This window comes from Rhinatrema bivittatum, chromosome 13, assembly GCF_901001135.1.
Source record: "Rhinatrema bivittatum chromosome 13, aRhiBiv1.1, whole genome shotgun sequence".
NCBI lineage: Eukaryota > Metazoa > Chordata > Amphibia > Gymnophiona > Rhinatrematidae > Rhinatrema > Rhinatrema bivittatum.
The window spans coordinates 59,144,608-59,165,538 of record NC_042627.1 but is presented as its reverse complement, the minus strand read 5'-3'; the positions used below and the strand labels follow the sequence as shown (position 1 = coordinate 59,165,538).

General features: G+C 40.9%; 1 protein-coding gene across 2 annotated transcripts in view; it reads left to right on the top strand.

The window, feature by feature from the left end:
• Window positions 1-20,931, top strand: part of ATP8B4 (ATPase phospholipid transporting 8B4 (putative)) — a 255,565-nt gene that overhangs the window by 46,957 nt on the left and 187,677 nt on the right. For both annotated transcript variants that reach the window (XM_029575708.1, XM_029575709.1), the window contains exon 3: window positions 16,682-16,740. In XM_029575708.1, coding sequence (XP_029431568.1) covers window positions 16,682-16,740 — 59 coding nt within the window. The remainder of the gene's footprint in view (window positions 1-16,681; window positions 16,741-20,931) is intronic.

Here is a 20,931-nt window from a genome sequence, read left to right as displayed (position 1 = left end):
GCTGGCAGGGGAGAATCTAGGGAGGTCTCCCTTACCCTCGACTTCCTCTTCGTATGGGGCATGATACTCAGGAAAAATGGCAAAAGGTAAATTCAGGGAGCCGGGAGTGTTCCTCTGCACAGCTTCCTCAAGCGGCGGCCATCTTGACTCCTCCGTGCTCCTAATTTTAAGCGGTTACTCAAGCAAACCTATTTCGCGTATCTTCCTTAGGACTTTGTCGACTTTAATGCTCGCAGGTAAGCGGATTTTAAAACATGCTAGCCTGAAGGACATTCCCAGTTTTACCGGTTTTAGTTCACCAGTTTGCCCAGTCTATCATGAGGTCATCCAGAGGTAACTTGCTGGTGTGGCAGTTACTACCCTTAACCAATAAGCCTGATACTTCTGATGCAGCTCTAACATTTCTCTCTGCTTCAGTGGCAAGAGGTAACAGAAAATTGGACTCAGACAGCAATCAATGTTGACAGTTTGGGAAACTAAGTATGGGGGTGACTTGTATGGTGCAGAAATATTCTACTGTAAGCTTGTTGGGCAGACTGGATGGACCGTCTGGTCCTTTTCTGCCATCATTTTCTATGTTTCTTCAATCTGCAGTCTCCCCAGCTGACCCAGACCCCTTACCCAGGTGTTTTAGACCTAAACAGAGAGCAGAAGTAAACATGCTTGGCTAACAGCCCACTGTGCACTGCGGCCGCCAGATTTAAAATACAGATTTACAAGTATAACCGTTGGGGCCACCATGGAATGTCCCTAATATGCTCTAACTCCGCACCCTTTTTTTTTTACTCGATCCCTTGTATATATGCGTGTAATTTGTAGATCTTAAAATATGTATTGCTCATGCACAGCCCATATACTTGCATATATGGGCCTTTTAATATGAGCAACGCTTTTAAAAATCACCTCTAAATGTTACTAGCAGGCTTGCATGGATTCCCCTAGAAGATACCCTTCTTGTTATTTTTGTAGACCCCCTTAATGTGTCCTAAAAACTTGGTGCATCATTTGCAAAGCCAAAAAGTTAGGTTTTGTAATTGTACGCACATATTCATGGAATACAAGTATATGTGGATTGAAATAAAATACTCCTTGTAGACCCCATGACATTGCCTTAAAAAATTTGGCATGGATTGGGTGGAAAACTAAAAATTATTAGATGGCTAGGGATCTTTGTTTTCAGTTTTTAGTTAATTTTTCCCTGAGAATGTATCACATTTTTTATAACAAAAATGGAAGAAATCAGTAGTAAAAAAAATTTGTCATTTCTTTCCACTGATTTTCTCCCATTTTATGTTACAATGATCGCTGATAAATTGCTGAGAAAAATGTAGGCTGCATAACTTGTGTGTGCAAATGCGTGAAACACATGGATCCAAAATATCTGCCTGCCAGAATCCTCATAACCCACCTAATATGTCCTGAAAATATGGTGTGGATGCCTCTTAGTGAGGGACAGACATACGTCACGGGGTGATCGCGCGAGCTCCCTTCCTTTGGAAAGTACGATGAAAAACCTGGCAGAGTCGTTTCCAGGGCTAAATGGCCGAGTGAACTGCTACTCTGATTTATAATTGGCTTCTTTGTAATGAGAGAGGACTCTGGCAATAGTAAATCCCTCAAAATATGCACACATTTGTAAAAGAAAAAAAAACTATGGAGTTCCCTTGAGCTAAGGAGAAATGAACATTTGCATGTTTCGTTTGAGCTGCCTGCAGTGTGCCACTGCCATTAGCGGCGTTTGGTTAAGGGGCCCTTGCGATTTGCTGAAGTCTCTGCTCATTACCGGGTGCAGCTGCTCAGGGCCTAAGGACAGTTCCAGCCCTGCCTTCCGCAGCTTCTGGAGGAGCAGAGAGGCCGCCGCTACCCCTCTCACCAAGCAACCTAAGCAGCAGGACATCAAAGACAAATGGCTTCATTATACAGGGTGCAGGTGTATGGAAGCAGACACTTATCCGCCTTCTCAGACTCAGAAACCCGTCTGTGGAAAAAGTACATCGCCTCTGGCAGCAGATGTTGACTGATTTATGCTCTGCTGCTCGGACAAAGGGACTGAGGAAGAAGCGTGTGTTTTTAACTGGAGGACTTCCCCAGAGAGTTGGTTGTAATGGCTCATTGTCCCTGCTCCAGTGAACTAATAAGGGCTCTGCAAAGTATGAGTGCATGAAATGGCTGGCCAGCATGCTGGGCTCCTGCTGCCCTGGCGAGGAGTGATGGCTCTTTGCATTCGAATGAAGACACCAGGTAGCATTACCGTATTGTAGCTCATTCCATCACCCAGCTGTAAACAAACGACGCCCGGCCATAGCTTTGTCTGTCTTCCAGCGTTGCTCTTCTCGAGCTGTCGTTAATAGATTAAGAACTACCTTTTCCCCCTCTATCAAATTTTGTTGATAGTGGTTAAAGACCGATTTCATTATCTATTTTGAAAGCTTCCTTGGAAGCCATAAAGTTTAGAAACGCTCTGGGGTTACCTTGAACATCTCTTGACTGCTGGGCATCGCACCCTCACCATTATTTGCTTGAAGACTTACCTGGGGGAATGAAAGGTTGGTGTAGCCTGTTTAATTTTTCCCCGATGACCCGGAGGCTGTTTTCTTGGTCATTCCTCTTTCCAGCTGGCTTTGTCCTGTAGAGATCATAAACTCCTTGTCTCTTCTGTTGGTCTGTAAGCCTCTAGGATTCCAGTGTTTGCAAGTTCTCTTTGCAGACCGAATAAGATGGGTCACGTAAATGGTCCTTTTATTGCCAGCTAATTACATTTTCTGAGCATGTACTGTTTAGAGGTGCAGTAGCAATGAAGCGGTGAAAAAGCACCATAAAAATATCATTATGAAAAAAATTATTGTGAGTAGGCGCAAAATTGTATTTTTCTCATTTGTGGCAAGAAAGCCAGCTTGAATTATTAATTTAGCATTACTAAAAGAAGTCTTGCTTGCATTTTTAAAATATGAGGCTGGGAATATTGCATGCTGTTAATTCTTTGCGCTGAATAATCTGGTTGATGCTGTGCTTTGTTGAGCTTCTGTATTATTTTCAGTTAAGTTATTTCTTTTTTAAATGTAGAAGATATTTCCCAAGACAGATTTATTTTACTTTTGGTGGCATCGCCAATATCCAAGGCTCCTCTAAAGCAGCCTGTAGGAGATTCTGTGAACTAGCAGTAGGCAGTGCCTCTGGGCAGGAAGGTAAAGGTTTAGCTGCTTTGAAATAGTTGGAATCTTTTGAGAGAGTACTTGTTACTGAAACAACAATGAAGAAACAGAGCAACATGTTAATAAAGAAAATATTCATCCTATCCAGAGACACTAGAGAAACTAGGAATCTATTCTTTGGAAAAACAGAGGTTGTGTAGGATATGACGGTCATATCCTCCCTTACTTAGAGAAGGATTATCTCGGTACCTTAATTCAAACATTTGTTAACACTCTGATTATCATAATTCTTTTCTAAAAAGATTATCAAAATATCAATTTAATAGATTATAAATGATACAAAATACTACAGCCCGGTTACTCACAGGGAAAAAGAAGCACGATCCTATTCAACCAGTACTCAAGACCCTTCACTGGCTACCTGCTTTATACAGTGTAGATTTTTAATTTGCTGTGGATCTTTTTTGTATTTTCAATGACTGTGCCCCTTCTTGCTTAACAGATACTATCTGCCCTTGTAGGCTAACCTGGGCTCTTCAATTGTTACAGCAAGCGCTACTTATAATTTCAGTTGTTAAGTTGTCAGAGACATAAAAACAGTGAGCATTTTCCTGAACAGACCCCATTTTATAGAATACATTAACCTTAGACTTGAGATGACCAGGAGATTATCTTGCATTCTGCAAGTTATGTAATACCTGGCTCTCTGCCAAAGCATTTGCTTGATTTACGTATGCATTGTTTGACTGATTTGTCTTATTTTTATGCTTCTATTTGTTTATTTTGTACAGTGCCTTGTTGAGATGGTTTATAAATGTAAAAAAAAAATAAACAAATGTGTATTAAAGAATGCCCTACAAAGAAATGTTCAAATAACTGTTCAGGATACATAGGGCTGGTTGAACTAGTGGGCATAGATTGAAACAGACCAAGGATAATAGTAATAATGTCCTACATTGATGTAGTGAATGCCTTTCTCTACAGCAGTTTATAGACTGGTGGACACTTATATGAAATGAACATCAGTTCTAATTAGTAATATCTTGTAAGGATGGAAGGCTTATTCTATCATGCTGGCATTGAAATTGGTGAACCACAGGTTAACCTAAATGTTGCAGACCATATACCTGAGACAGCAAAGCTGTCCTTTTGGATTTTGCATCTTTCCTTTTGCTTTGATACTGAGGGAAACATTTGTTACCTTGTGCTGTGGAGAGTCTGTCCTTGAATCTGAGGCTAGTTCAGGAGTTAGAGGGAAATATTTCTGGATGCTCATGTGATGGATCTAAGACCACCTGAAGAGCAGAATCAACCTCTAGAACCTTGTTGTATGGCTGAACACGATGGACAAGTATTTTGAGTCTCAGAACTGTTAAGGTATAATTGAATCCCAGATCATGAAACCAAATCACACATCTGATGTCATGACTTTGTTTGCTTTGGTTTACATGTTACCTTCCATTTATCATAACCTTAGTCAACCGATGGCTTGTCTAGGACTGGGGTTTGATGATGCTGTGTTCTTATTCTCCAGAAAATGTCCTTCATAGGCAAGCATGAAAACGTTTTTATAGCAGCTACACAATTAAAGCAGTACTGCCCGCTAGTGTCTTAGAAATATTAAATTGCTTTTTTCTTTTCTCTGTTGCATCTTCTTCTTTTTTTTTCCTTAGTGCTAGGTCTCTCTCTTCTTTGCTCCAGGGTTAAAAATATAGTTAGAAAACTTGATTGCCAGTCCAAAATTTGTAGGAACTGGAAAGCAAGTCTTTCTTACTTTTTTTCTTATTTTTCACTGTTTTTGTTGTTGTTGCTGTATTTGGCATTTTATTTGTTTGTTTTTTTTTTCTTATTTTGTTTTGTCTGATTTTTAGTTTAGTTTTTTAAAATTGTTTTTATTGCTTCTTTTCTTTTTAAAGATGCACAAACTTCCAGCCTTTTCCATTGGAAAGGAGACAGTAGAACCAGGAGTCATGAAATGAAACTCCAGGGGGGATGACTCCGATCCAAAGTCAGGAAATGCTTCTTCTCGGAGAGAGTGGTGGATGCCTGGAATGCCCTTCCGGAGGAGGTGGTGAAGATGAAAACTGTAAATGCATTCAGTAGGGCATGGGATAAACCTTAAAAGTTGGAGGTTGGAAATGAAGAAAAGGTGCATGGAGGGTAACCAGTATGAAGTGGTAGTTACTACCCTTAATCACAAGGCATGGGATTACTACCATTAATTGATTAGCCTTAACTTCTTTGGTGCAACTGCAACATTGCTTTCTGCTTCAGTGGCGGTGGTGGGGGGAGGGGAATTGTATTCAAACAACAGCTAACGCTGGGCCTTGACTTTTACGGTCCAGGGTACTGATACACAAACAGGGAAAAAGCACAGGACTGCTTCTACAGCCAAGACTAAAAGCAAAGGATGTTCAGGCAGCATGTCTGATTGTAAATGTTATTAGCCTTGACATAAGGTTTGAGGACATGCAGCACAAAGCGGCAGTTACTACACAAAACATAGAAGTAACCTGCACAGAGCAGCGGTTGCTACCTTTTTGTAACTTGCTGGGCAGACTGGATGGACCATTTGGACTTTTTCTGCCATTGTTACTATTTTATTTATTTAAAAAACATAACCTAGTGATGACACCAGCAAAGGACCAAATGGTCCATCCAGTCTATCCAGCAGGCTTCTTATGGTAGTATCTGCCACGCCGTGCAGGTTACCCCCATGTTTCTCTTAAGGGTAGCAACTGCTGCTCCGTGTGGTTATTCCCAAGCCTTATGATAACCCATAGAAAATGTACTGTTAGGAACATTTTTATGTTTAAATATGATTGATTTAAAAAAAGATGGTACAAGTTACAAATGAAGAAAAGTATCACAGCAACAGGATTGGGGTCACCGTGTACATAACATGCAGCATATCACATCCCCCAACAAAGCACTTTCTACCTCTACCCACCCTCTCCTCTCACCATATCCCTCTCCCAACATCCTAAAAACCCACTCTAATACTAAAATCCATCTTTACATAGATGGTATCAATAATCATTCAAAATTAAGCTCCTGGCCTGATGTGATAACAATTATAAATAGGTATCCCAGATTAACAGAAAAAATTCTGCATTTCCTGGTAAGATCAACTTTATCTACATATTTCTCGTTCATGCACATAAGATGTAGTTAGCAACTACATCTGGATGATGAACCTTCTTGAAAGTTCAGACAGTGCTGATGTGTTTTGCTTATGGACTTGGCTTTAGAAGTAGTCCTGTGCCTTTTCACTCATGTCTGTGTATTGGTACCCGAGACCGTAAAAGTCAGGGCCTGTGCTGATCGTCAGCTGAATCCAATTTCTCTCCCTCGCCCCCCACTCACCCACCGCCATAAAAGCATAGAGTGAAGTTGTAGTTGCATCAAAGCATCAAAATTTATTGGTTAGGGGTAGTAATCCCTTGCTTTCTGTTAAGGGTAGTAATTGCTGCTCCGTGAAGATTACCCCCATGCTTATCAGTATCCCAGATTGTAAAGTTGGAGCCCTCATTGATTATCTGACTCCAACTCCCCTTTTCCCCCTGCCATTGAAGCATAGAGCAATGTTGCAGTTGCATCAAAAGTTTCAAGATTTATTGGTTAAGGGTAGTAACTGCCACACCAGCAAGTTACCCCAATGCACCTTTTTCTTCATTTCCATCTTCTAGCCTTTCGGGATCCACAGTGTTTATCCCATGCCACTTTGAATTCTTTGATTGTTTTCATCTTCACCATCTCCTCCAGAAGGGCATTCCAGGCATTAAGCCACATCTGTCTATATGGCCAGTAATTTTTGTTTTTACGAATAGGTTTTACTTGGCATCAAAGTCAGGCTCATGATCGGTGCAGCAGGAAATGATCCTATAGCAAGGACCTGCTCTCCAGGTGATGCATTGTCCTCTTTCACCAAGGATGTGTCTCCCAGGGCTACTGCCCAGGAGGGAAGGTTTAGGTTGGCGTTATAGTCGGTGATTCAATTATTAAGAATGAAGAAAGCTGGGTGGTTGGTGGGCATGAGGATCGCACCAGGTAGGTACAAAAAGGTACCTACCTGGTGCGAAGGTGGCGGACCTCACGCATCACCTAGATAGGATTTTAGACAGTGCTGGAGAGGAGCCGGCTGTCATGGTACATTTGGGCACCAACGACATAGGAAAATGTGGGAGGGAGGTTCTGGAAGCCAAATTTAGGCTCTTAGATAGAAAGCTGAAATCCAGAACCTCCAGGGTAGCATTCTCTGAAATGCTCCCTGTTCCACGCGCAGGTCACCAGAGGCAGGCAGAGCTCCGGAGTCTCAATGCGTGGATGAGACGATGGTGCAAGGAAGAGGGATTCAGTTTTATTAGGAACTGGGGAACCTTTTGGGGAAGGGGGAGTCTTTTCTGAAGGGATGGGCTCTACCTTAATTAGGGTGGAACAGGCTGCTGGCGCTAAGCTTTAAAAAGGAGATAGAGCAGCTTTTAAGCTAGAACAAAGGGGAAAGCCGACAGTCGCTCAGCAGCGCATGGTTCGGAGAGAGGTATCTTCAAAGGATACTAATGATGCATTAGAATTAGGGCTATTCCTGAAAGTCTTCCCACCAGAGACCTAGCTCTCCCCCCCCCCCCCCCCCCTTAACCCTGGATTTCCAATAATACACTCCTCGGCCCTAGCCAATGCCTGCAAGTGAAAGCATTCCCTCAAGCCCAAACCCCCCCTCCCCTAAACCTAATCCCTTCTTCACCCCCTTCTGTCAAATTTAACTCACACTTCCCTTGATCTCCCTCTCTCCCCCCTCCCCCCCTCTTCACCCCACCCCCAGCCAATCTTACATTTCACGGTTCTAGTTTATCCGCACCCAGTTGTCATGCGTAAATCCCTTTTCTTCCAAGTTGCCCTGCACCCTGTTAAAACAGCTCTCTGTAAGCTGTTCCTAAGCTATGAATGTGTTCCGTTCCTAAGTTATGTTTCCAATATGCAAGCTACCAACTTTCCTTGGCACATGGATTACAATTAATTCCTTGTTAACTGTTCTATGTTATACTGTAAAAATAAGCAGCCCATGTCTTATTTACTGTTCAGTTTTATGTGAACTGATGTGATATCTCGATCGAATGTCGGTATACAAAAACAAACAAACAAACAAATAAATCCCAAAAGAGAGGTTCCAATAATAAGAAAAGCAGTTCAAGTGTCTATAATTAAAAACTTCCCTGAGCTAAAAGATCCCAATTTATCCCTAACAACTGAAAAGCATAATGTAAATACAAACAAAAAACATAATTTGAAATGTTTGTATGCTAATGCCAGAAGTCTAAGAAGTAAGATGGGAGAATTAGAGTGTATAGCAGTGAACGATGACATAAGCTTAATTGGCATCTCAGAGGCATGGTGGAAAGAGGATAACCAATGGGACAGTGCTATACCGGGGTACAAATTATATCGCAATGACAGAGAGGAGCACCCGGGAGGCGGTGTGGCACTTTATGTCTGGGATGGCATAGAGTCCAACAGGATAAACATCCTGCATGAGACTAAATGCACAATTGAATCTTTATGGGTAGAAATCCCTTGTGTGTCGGGGAAGCAATACAAAATAATCCCTGGCATAATGAAAAAGTAAAAGATGCAAAAAGGACTCTCAGGTCAATTGAAAAAAGATGGAGCAAACACAAAACAACCGAAACCCTAACTAAATACAGAAAACATCTAGCTTTTTACAAACAACTAATCCTTAATGTTAAGAAAGAATGCTACAGCAATAAAATAGAAAAGTTTGCTAACAATCCAAGAACCTTATTCTCAATAGTATCAAATCTCACCAATGGCAAACAAGAATCACCACAAAATCTACCAGAATCAAAATGTAATGAAATTGCCAAATTTTTCAGTGACAAAATTACTAACTTAAGAAACAAGCTTACAAACACTACCAATTAAAAGAAATTAAAATGCAATAAAGAGACGTTAACCAATGGTCGTCATTTATTGAGATATCCGAGATGGAAGTGGAATACATGCTAAAAAACCTAAACCTGGCTCCACACAAAATCGACTCTATACCAACATTTGAACTTAAAAAACAGCTAACACAGTCTCCCCTGCATTAGCTAAGATCATAAACCTATCCTTAGAAGAAGGAACTATGCCAGATATACTGAAAGGGGCAATTATAAAACTAATCATAAAGAAAAAAAACAGTGACCCCCTGATCCTGAACAACTACCGCCCAGTCTCAAATCTTCCCTTAATAGCTAAACTAATAGAAAAAACATTACAGAAACAGCTAGCTGAACACCTAGATAGTAATAACATACTGTATCCGTCCCAACGTGGATTTCGCAAGCACTACATCACCGAGACACTACTTCTCTTACTAACAGATAACATTCTAAGAGGGTTTGATAGCGGTAAACATTACATTCTAATAATGCTAGACTTATCAGCAGCCTTCGACACAGTAAACCATAAAACTCGTATTACTAAAAAGACTAGAAGAAATCGGATTACACAGCAAAACAATAAACTGGTTCAGTTCATATCTAAATAATAGGTTCTTTCAAGTTCAGATCAACAACGTATTATCAGAAAAAGTCAATCTCAAAACAGGAGTACTGCAGGGATCAGCCCTGTCCGCAAACCTCTTTAACATATACATGCTGCCCTTATGCCATCTACTAGCAGGACCAGGAATCATACAATACATTTACGCAGGCGATATTCAACTAATTCTACCAATCGAGGACACATTAGAGAAAACGTTATACCTAGCTAACATGAACCTAGACATAATAAAACAATTGCTAAACCAAATGGAACTTGTGATTAACATTGAAAAAACAGAATTTCTACACTTAGAACGGAAAAATATTGAAATCATTCAAACACCAATAATACTCAAAAACAACCAGAAAATTGAACTAGCTGAAAAAGTACGAAACCTTGGAATAATAATGGACCCAGAAACCAATCTAAACAGCACATATTGCTAAAAGTAAAAGAAGGCTATACAAAATTCATGATCCTCAGAAAACTAAAACCACTACTAACACTAGCTGATTTCAGAACAATACTTCAGGCACTAGTTTTCTCCAGCACTGACTACTGTAATGCTCTTTTACTAGGACTCCCGAATACAACATTAAGGCCACTTCAAATACTTCAAAACACAGCAGCTAGAATACTAACCGGAAAAAGAAGGAGGGGCCATATAACTGAAACTCTAGCTGAATTGCATTGGCTACCTATTGAGCACAGAATAAAATACAAAGCCTCATGTACCATACATAAACTAATACATGATGAAAAATCGGACTGGCTAAACACAGCACTACGAGTACACATCCCATACAGAAACCTTCGATCAGCAAATAAAGCAACCATTCCTTCAGTAAAGACAGCAAGACTAACCCAAGTGAGAGAAAGGGCCTTATCTTTAGCAGGCCCCACACTTTGGAACACAATGCCTCTAGAGATCAGATTACAAAGAGATCGCAAAACCTTTAAGAAAAGTTTAAAAACATGGCTTTTTAAACAAGCATTTTATAAAGAGACTGGAGAATAGAAAATATACAGGAATAGGCAGAAGAGCACCAGCGCACAGCACTATTCTAAGAATGTGCATTATAATAGTCTATGAACTCTATTTCACAATAAACGTAATTGTAAACACTATGTATATGAATTTTACCCGTGAACAGTACCTTACAGATACACCTGGTCATGACCTACTTCACTAAACAATTGATTGTCTTTAACGATATATTGTAACTGAACCTTTTGTGGCACCTGTTAGAATGTACTATAGTACGCATTCACCTACATTAATTTATGTGCCTACATGTAAACTGTTGCGATGGTATATAACTTAGCGACGGTATAGAAAAGATTTTAAATAAATAAATAAAAGCACCGGCCCAAGTACAGATCCCTGAGGCACTCCACTAGTTACCCTTTTCCACTGAGAAAATTGTCCATTTAAATCTACTCTCTGTTTCCTGTCTTTTAACCAGTTTGTAATCCACGAAAGGACATCGCCTCCTATCCCCATGGCTTTTTAGTTTTCTTAGAAGCCTCTCATGAGGGACTTTGTCAAACGCCTTCTGAAAATCCAAATATACTACATCTACTGGTTCAACTTTATCTACATGTTTATTAACCCCTTCAAAGTAATGAAGATTTGTGAGGCAACCCTTGGGTAAATCCATGTTGACTGTGTCCCATTAAACCATGTCTTTCTATATGTTCTTAATTTTGTTCTTTTGAACAGTTTTCATGATTTTTTCCGGAACTGAAGTCATGCTCTCTAGTCTATAGTTTCCCTGATTACCCTGGAGCCTTTTTAAATATCTGGGTTACATTGGCCACCCTCCAGTCTTCAAGTACAGTGGACGTTTTTAATGATAGGTTATAAATTACTAATAATAGATCTGAAATTTCATTTTTGAGTTCTTTCAGAACTCTGGGGTGTGTACTATCTAGTCCAGGTGATTTGCTACTCTTCAGGTTGTCAAACTGGCCTAGTACATCTTCCAGGTTCACTATGATTTGGTTCAGTTTATCTGAATCATCACCCTTTAAAAAGTCAATGGAATGGTATCTCTGCAATATACTCATTAGTAAACACCAAAGCATATAATTAATTTAGTCTTTCTGCGATGGCGTTATCTTCCCTAAGTGCCCCTTTAATGCCTCTATCATCTAACGGTCCAACTGATTCCCTCAACGGCTTCCTGCTTCAGATATATTTTTAAAGGTTTTCATTATGAATTTTTGCCTGTATGGCCAACTTGTTTTCAAATTTATTTATTTATTTTATTTTATTTATTAAGGCTTTTATATACCGAATTTCTTGATACAAATCAAATCAATTCGGTTTACAATGAACTAAGTAGAATATACAATTAACCAATCAACAAGAGATACAGAGCATACAGTTACATTATAACAAGGAAGCCTTAACTTGGAGTAGGAAAATAAAGAAGGGGTGAACGGAGCAATAAATATATAAAGTGCAATAAAATAGAATAAATACTATATACAGTGGAGGGGGCTAGGAGCCAACCTCTCTTTAATGGATATTAGGCATGAAAAATTTGGAAAAGTTTTGTTTACAGAGATGTGTGGTGAACAATTCTAGATCAGGCAATGGAGTTTGTGGTGGGGAAGGCTTGGCTGAACAGCCATGTCTTTAGTTTCTTTTTAAAAGTTGTTAGACAAGTCTCCAGTCTGAGGTCCGGAGGCATGGCGTTCCACATGGAAGGGCCTGCTGTAGAGAGTGACCGGTCTCTGATGTTTGCGTGGTGCACTAATTTGATTGTAGGAACGTGTAAAGATCCCTTGTAAGCATCCCTTAAAGGCCTGGCTGTCGAGTGCAGTCTGAGAGAATGAGACAGATCAAGCGGGGTTTGATGGTGGATATTTTTATGAATGATTGTGAGAGATTTATGGAGGATCCGGAAGTTTACTGGGAGCCAGTGGAGATCTTTTAGAATAGGAGAAATATGCTCTCGCCGATTGGTATTTGTCAAAATCCTTGCCGCTGCATTTTGTAGCAGCTGGAGCGGTTTAATGGTAGAGGCTGGAAGACCATGCAGGATGGAGTTGCAATAGTCGATCTTAGAGAACAGAATGGCTTGGAGGACGGATCTGAAATCATAGTGGAATATGAGCGGTTTGAGTTTTTTGAGTACTTGTAACTTGTAAAAGCACTCCTTAGTAGTGTGTTTTATAAAATGCTTTAGGTTAAGGTGACTGTCGATTAAGACTCCAAGATCTCTGGCGTGTGATATATGTGGAATATTTTGTGATTGGAGAAGTATGGGACTACCTTCTGGAGTAATTAGCAAGAGTTCGGTTTTAGAAGTGTTGAGCACAAGGTTGAGGCTGGATAAGTAGTGGTTTATAGTTTGTAGATGAGCGTTCCATAGCTTGAGTGTTGAGTCCAATGATTTGGATATAGGGATTAAAATTTGAAGGTCATCTGCGTAAATATAAAATTTGAGTTTGAGGTTTGAAAGTAGGTGGCAGAGGGGGAGAATGTAGATATTAAACAGGGTGGGTGATAGGGAGGAGCCCTGGGGGACGCCAAAAGGAGCATTAGTATGAGGTGATTCCATGTTTTTAATTTTTACCTTATAGCCTCTATTACTGAGGAAAGATTCGAACCATCTGAGGGCTGAGCCTGTAATTCCTATGTCTGAGAGTCGGTTTAGGAGGATGTTGTGATTTACCGTATCAAAAGCCACAGAGATGTCGAGGAGGGCTAAGAGAAATGACTGTCCTTTATCAAAACCAATATATAGTTGATCCAGGAGGGAGGTGAGGAGGGTTTCCGTATTGTGTTCTTTTCGGAAACCATATTGTGACGTGTGAAGTATATTGTGGTCTTCTAGGTAATTTGAAAGTTGCTTATTTACAATTTTCTCCATGATCTTAGATACAAATGGGAGATTTGATATGGGACGGTAATTGTTGAGGTCTTCCGGGTCCAGGTTGGATTTTTTGAGTATGGGTTTGAGTGTGGCCAATTTGAGCGCGTCCGGGAATGTTCCTTGTGTAAGGGAACAATTGATGATATCAGCTAGATATTTGGATATGTATTCTGGGATGAGGATCAGTAACTTGGAGGGTATTTGGTCCAGTGGGTGGGTCGAAGGTTTCATTCTTTTTATCAGCGATTCTACCTCTAAGGTGTGGGTTGAATCAAAGGAATCCAATCTTATGTCTGAGTTTGGTAGGAGAACTGTGTCCGGAAGAGTAGGATTTGTGTTGACAGGTAATCTGGCCAGGGTATTGGTGATTTTATTTTGAAAGAATAAGGCCAGGTCATTGGCCTTTGATTGAGCTGTATCGTCAGGGATGTTAGGAAGAGCTGTTTTGGTCAGTTCCGAAACATAGGAGAAGAGGGCCCTCGCATCATACAGCATATCGTGGATGCGGTGAGCATAGAAATCTCTTTTTGTTCGAAGTATTGCTGATCTGTACTGGTGGAGAGTAGTTTTGTATATGGAAAGAGTGAGGGGATTAGAGTTCTTCCTCCATTCTTTTCTTTCCGTCTTAGATTTTGCTTCTGAGTGCGGAGTTCATTAGAGAACCACGGTTGCTTATTTTTATGGGCGGGGTTTATAATTTTTTTTGACATTGGGCATAGTTCGTTAGCTATCATTTCAGTGATGTTTTGCCATGAGGTGATAGCTGAATTGGGATTTGAAAGATCCAAGTTTGGGAGATTTCTGATCAGGGATTTGCCAAGATCTTCTGAAGAACAAGTTTTCCTGTAGTATAGAGTTGTAGGCTGATGAGGTGTGGTCAATCCTGTCAATGACCTGAAGGTGGAGTTGATCATAAAATGATCTGACCATGGGACTGGTAGGCATAAGGGGGGTGAGAGTGGGGAAAGATTAGAATTTGTGAAGATAAGATCAAGAGTGTGACCCGCTTTATGTGTTGGTTGGTTAATGTGCTGTTTGAAGCCCATGTCCGAAAGTGCTGATAGGAAAGCATCACAGTTGGTCGATCGAGGACTAGCATCAATGTGGAGGTTAAAATCTCCAATGATTATGGCAGGAGAGTCTAGTTTTAGGTATTTGGCTATAACCTCTATCATGGGAGAGGCATCTTGATCTAAAAGTCCAGGAGGCGCCTGTCTTATCTCTCTTAGCCTGTCTTATCAATGTTTTACATTTAACTTGCCAATGCTTATGCTTTTTCCTATTTTCTTCAGATGGATCCTTCCAATTTTTGAAGGAAGTCCTTTTGGTTTAAAATAGCCTCTTTCACCTCGCCTTTTAAACATGCCTTTCAGTTATTTTTTCTATTTCCTCATTTTATCAAAGTTTCCCTTTTGAAAGTTTAGTGCTAGAGCTGTAGATTTGCTTATTGACCCTCTTCCAGTCATTAATTTACCACCATTACCTCTCACACCAAATCTTGCGCTCCAATAATAATTAGATCTAAAATAGCTTTATTTCTCATCAGTTCCTGAATCAGTTGCTCCAGGAAGCAGTCAACTTTCTCTGAGCATGTTCTGATGTTACATTTACCCAGTCAGTATTGGGGTAATTGAAGTCTCCTATTATTACTGCATTGTCAAATTGGTTAGCTTCCCTAATTTCTCTTTGCATTTCATCATCCCTCTTATCATTTTGGCCAGGTGGATGGTAGTATATTCCCTAATACACATTGGATTTCTACCCATGAAGATTCTACTGTGCATTTAGTCTCTTGCAGGATCTTTATCCTGTTTGACTCTATGCCATCCTCTAAATAGCTCTATATAGCTCTCTTTGCCTCAGCTCTGCTACAAAGAAGGTGAAAAGACTTTTAGTATTAATGTACCCGTAGCGCTGGCCGGCCCAAGATTTTCAAAGGGAAACTCCAAGGAGTTTCCCTTTGAAAATGTGACTGCAGTCTCCCACAGAGTTTAAAGATTGCCCCATTAACTTTGCATGTTTTTAGATCCATCAGCATTATCTACGTTTGTTTGTTTTTTAAATAATTTCTTTTATCAAATGTTCATCATTAAAAGTGAATCAATACAATAATTATCTTTTATGGTTTAATTAACAATATCCTATCAAATACTTTTCTTTTTATATCTCCTCTCCCCTGCCCTGTTCAGATTTTTTTTTTTAGCAGTGACTGAGGCTAACCTATAAATGTTTATTTGGGCTTTGCTTAGATTTCCTCTATAACGGTATAATTAGCATGTCTCTGTCAGTATTGGTTTGCAGGATATCTGAAATATGTCTGATTAGTGCTGACATGTTCCAATATCATATGGGCAAAAGTTCTTTTATTTTTGCATTTAGGGCAAATCTTTGCTATTGTCTTTTTTTCATTTTTTTATTGGTGCGTAATGTACATGGTGTAAAAATAAGAAATCAATTTGTATGGTTATACTTGTGGTTATTGATCTTTCCTTTAATAATAATAATAATATACTAAGAAGAACATAAGAATTGCCATACTGGGTCAGACAGAAGGTCCATCAAGCCTAATATCCTGTATCCAGCAATGGCCAATCCAGACCACAGATAACTGGCAAGATCCCAAACAGTTAATAGATCCCATGCTACTAACGCCCAGGGATAAGCAGTGGCTCTCCCCAAGTCTACCTGCTTAATAACAATTTATGGACTTCTTCTGCAGAGATGTAATAGTGATTACTATCTTTTTGGCTCGGCAGTTGCTCCCATGGAATTTCAACTCAGAATCCACCTCTATTGGGCTGCAGTGCCATGAGCCTTCATTTACAACTACCTTGGGTTTTTCCTCTATTTTATAACGCCCCCTACCTACCCCAGCTGTTGTAATGAGGGTCCTTGGCTGGGGATACAGACTGTGGCTCTGTCTGGAACCCGGGATGGCTGAGACTGACGCCTGCCCTGGGGGCTGTGACGTACTGATGATCGTCTCTCACCAGTCAGCACAGTCTGTGCTGGCTCCCACGCCAATCAAAGGCCTTCTGGTGAATCTTCCACTGTGTCCTGAAAACTAATTGTTCTCCCTGTATTTTTCCTTTTCAGAGGAGGAACGGAGGGTGAAGGCTAATGATCGTGAATACAATGAAAAGTTTTGTTACGCAGTAAGTATGGCTTCATAAACTAATTTTTCCATGTCTGAGCAACCCGAAAATTAAAAAAAACCCCAAAAACAAACTACAGAGCCTGGCATGGGCTAGGACCCAGGAAAGACTGGCTAATTAAGGTCCCCAATAGTCAAGGATATGGTTATTACTTTTTAAAAAATTTTCTGTACACAGTTAGTACTGCTTCTGAGGTATTACAAAGCATGACCTACCACAGTAGGCCTCTCATCTTCCTTCATAATCTGGCTATAAGATCACAGAGGTTCCCTGATACTGGGTCGGAAAAGCTGAGATTAAAAACGGGCCAGTTTCTTGGTTGAAAAGATGCCTGACATATTAATCTTAAGTAACTTGATTTTTTTTTTCAATAGCTGCATATAAGGTGCAAAGCAAGTTTTAAAAAAATGTGCTCATGAAATCCTCAGATCCCCCTTCTCAGATCCGAGCGAGTTTGGGGCAAGGTCCAAATGGACTTGGAAGCCCCCGGAGTGGGAGAAAGCTGCCTGGCCCCTAAAACTCTACCTTCCAGCACAGCGGCAGCAGGAAATAACTGACTGAAATACAGTTTATTTCACGCCCGGTAATCTCTGATCTCCTTGTCCAGGCAAATCATTATAAGCCATTTGTTTGAAATTTATTTTTGAAAAACAAAGAGGCTGGTGGAGATCTGTGTCTAGAAGGGGTGATGGATTTCAGGCTTTGCCAGTTATCTCTGCTTTCCAGCCTGGCTTGAATTGGGTGTCGCTGTTGCTAGGTGTCTAACAGCAGCCTTCCAGCCATGCACCATCAATCTGTCACCACTCTCCCCATCCTGGAGCGTCATGGCTCAGGGAGAAGCAAAAAGCTACAGCCGTGGACGTGGTCATATTTTATCCCTTTTGAATTAATTCACGTTTTCTATTGAGTGGAGGATATTTTCCGAGAAGGACATTTCTCGTTGCCCTGCTGATTTTCTCGCTGGGGTTGTCAGGGATATTTAAGTAAGGCTGGAACATAAACACAGGAGAGAAGGGCCTCTGTAACTGATATATTCTGTTATTGCCCAGAGACTATGGATTTAAACCTGCTCTTTTTTTTTTTCTCTCTCTTTCGGGAGGGGGGCCCAGCAGTTTCCTCCTTCATGCTCCTTTGAGCTTCGGGTAAAGTTGAAACACAGGACTGCTCACATAAATCCGGGCGGATTTACGCGAGCAGGGCTTTTAAAATCCGCCTGATAAAATGTACTCTTCTTCCCCATTTTTCTGCCTGTGGAAAAAAGTCTTAATCAAATAGGACCCAATGACATTTTCATTGCTGGCAAATTAAAGGGTTTTCCTTTTTATCATTTGGATTGAATAAATGACTATAATTGTTTAGGTATGTTTTTCTTTTTTTTAATTTATTATTTATTGAGTTATAACATTTAAATACAAATGAAATAATCAAGGCATTCAGGAAATATCAACAATAATCCAAATTGTCATGCACATTTGATCAGTTATCTAGCCCACGTCAAGGGGGAATAGGAGAACCAGACCCGCTGTGTGTCAATAACATTTTAATACATCCTTTCTACCCCTTACCTACCCTTAAATAACAGGCTACCTTTGAGACATCCCTTAGAAAACGATCCAGTTGCAAAGGATCTAGGAAAAATAATTTATTATTTTGATATGTTATCAAACACTTACAAGGAAATTTGAGAAAAAAAACTAACACCCAAATCTAGAGCTAATTATTTGAAAGAAAGAAAGTGTTTTCTATGTGCTTGAGTTGCACGTGAAACATCTGGAAAGACTTGTATCTTTTGTCCACAAAATACTAATTCTTTACTTTGAAAATACTTCAAAAAGAACAAATCTTTATTCTGCTTTAAAGAAAAAGAAACTAACAAAGTAGCTCTAGTTGGGATGTTGTCTATGGAGTCCTCCAAAAAGGTGGAAACCCCAGGACTTTCCAAAATATCTATACCCCCTTCCTGTGTATGGATCGCTCTCTTTTTTGGCAAGTAATACATCTTAGATATAACTGGGATTTTCTCAGGTTCAAAAGGTAATACTTCACTAGCATACTTCTTAAAAGGTTCACTAGGTGAAAGCAGTCTAGACATAGGAAATTTCAATAGATGTAAATTAAACGATCTTATTTTATTTTCCAAAGTTTCTATCTGATTGTGAAGAATCAAATTATCCTTAATAAATGATGCACCAGTAGCCTGTAATATATTTCCTTGCGAGTTCAACATGGTAACAGAAAGCTCTATATTTTTAATCCTAACATCTTGATCCTCAAACTTTAGCTTTAGTTTCCGCTGAGAAGGTATGTATCTGAGATACTGACCTAGTCAGCTTATTATCAATTTTAGCGATCAATCCCCAAACATCTAATAATGTAACATTCTCTGGTTCACAATACTCCCCTCCACTTCATTACTTAATTCAGGAATTATCGAAGGGCATGGAACCATAAGATTACTCTCTGTTCCCAGTTCCCCCAAAAATGTATGTCTCATCTGAATATTCCCCTCTCTAGCATTCCCATTTCTCAAAGGAGTTGGGATTGCTGAGGGAGGAGAATTTATAGGAACATTTGCTACATCAGACTCACTAATAAGTTGTTTTATAACAGGTTGTGAGGGGAGTTGTGTGGACCTGGGATGTAAGGATACCCCAAGGAGGGAGTTTCCTTCCATATAGTCCCTTGAATAGGACTCACCCATATGTATTATGTGAGTGTCCATTGTTCCATTTTTCGTTGACGAGGAAGGAACCGGAGAAGAAGTCCAAGTCTTTGATTTTCTTTTCCTTCACATTTTTTACCCCCTTTGCTGCGTGGCTTCGGCTGCGAGCCGGCGGCTGCGCACTGCAGGGCCCTTACTTTTAAGGTGTCCCGGGGCTCCTGCTGATGACGTCACATGGGGGCCGTCTCCGGTGCCAGGCCTCTCCCTCGACCAGGGACAAGATCTCTCTCTCTCTCTCTGTGCACGGAGGTAACAGCTGATCTGGAGGTCCTCCAACCACTCAGGTCCCGCTCTCCACTCCCCAACCTGTGAGCCACAGGGCCCTTACTTTTAAGGTGTCCCGGGGCTCCTGCTGATGACATCACATGGGGGCCGTCTCCGGTGCCAGGCCTCTCCCTCGACCAGGGACAAGATCTCTCTCTCTCTCTCTGTGCACGGAGGTAACAGCTGGTCTCGAGGTCCTCCAACCATGCAGGTCCCGCTCTCCACTCCCCAACCTGTGAGCCACAGGGCCCTTACTTTTAAGGTGTCCTGGGGCTCCTGCTGATGACATCACATGGGGGCCGTCTCCGGTGCCAGGCCTCTCCCTCAACCAGGGACAAGATCTCCCTCTCTTTATGCACACGGAGGTAACAGCTGGTCTCGAGGTCCTCCAACCATGCAGGTCCCGCTCTCCACTCTCCCTAGGTATGTTTTTCTATTAGTTTCTCTGCAGTCTCTATTCATGTCATTTCTTCTTTAAATGAAATAGAACGCCTGCTTTGTTGGCCATTGCTACGCAGGTAGATGGGGAGATCAAGCTTACTCTTCCTGCAGGTGTGCACTGTCCCCAAAGTATTATGACATCTGTTCGGCAGTAGGAGCTGGGCACAGTTAAATGTGATGGGTTCCCTGTTTGTTTTCCAGTCTCAGTGCATCTTTGCGCCTCTGAGGAAGGAGGCAGTAATGGAAAGGTCACACCTTTGTGTCCCTCACAGTATTCCCAGCCTGCTTTCTCTCCTCTCTGGGGATCAGAGTTGTCTGTCAGCACCCATTAAAGATCTTAATTTGTGAAAGGGCTCTTGGTGCTAGAAATAACCAGAGACTGTCTGTAGTTGTCAGAATGTGTTGCTGTTTTTGGTCTGCTCTCAGAATCCATAGAGGAAAGGACAAAAGAAGGAGACCCAGGACTCGGGGCAGGTCACGCACATTCCCTGTGCTCAGCCTCTTTGCTTTCCCTGGGTTATAAGGAACTCAGGCAGGTGACCAGCTTTCATCATCACCTTCCTTTCATTCTGTCAAGCAGGGTTGTACTTCGCAAACTTGCCCTCATCCCTTGCTTCTTTCATAGAAACTGCCCCTTACAATCATCCCCCCCCCCCCCCCCGTCTACATATAACACAGATATTAGGCCTTTTGGGCTTTGTAGTTTCTGCAGAAGAGGTTGACAGTCCTCACATAATGCCAACATCTGGAAACTTGTAGGAGGG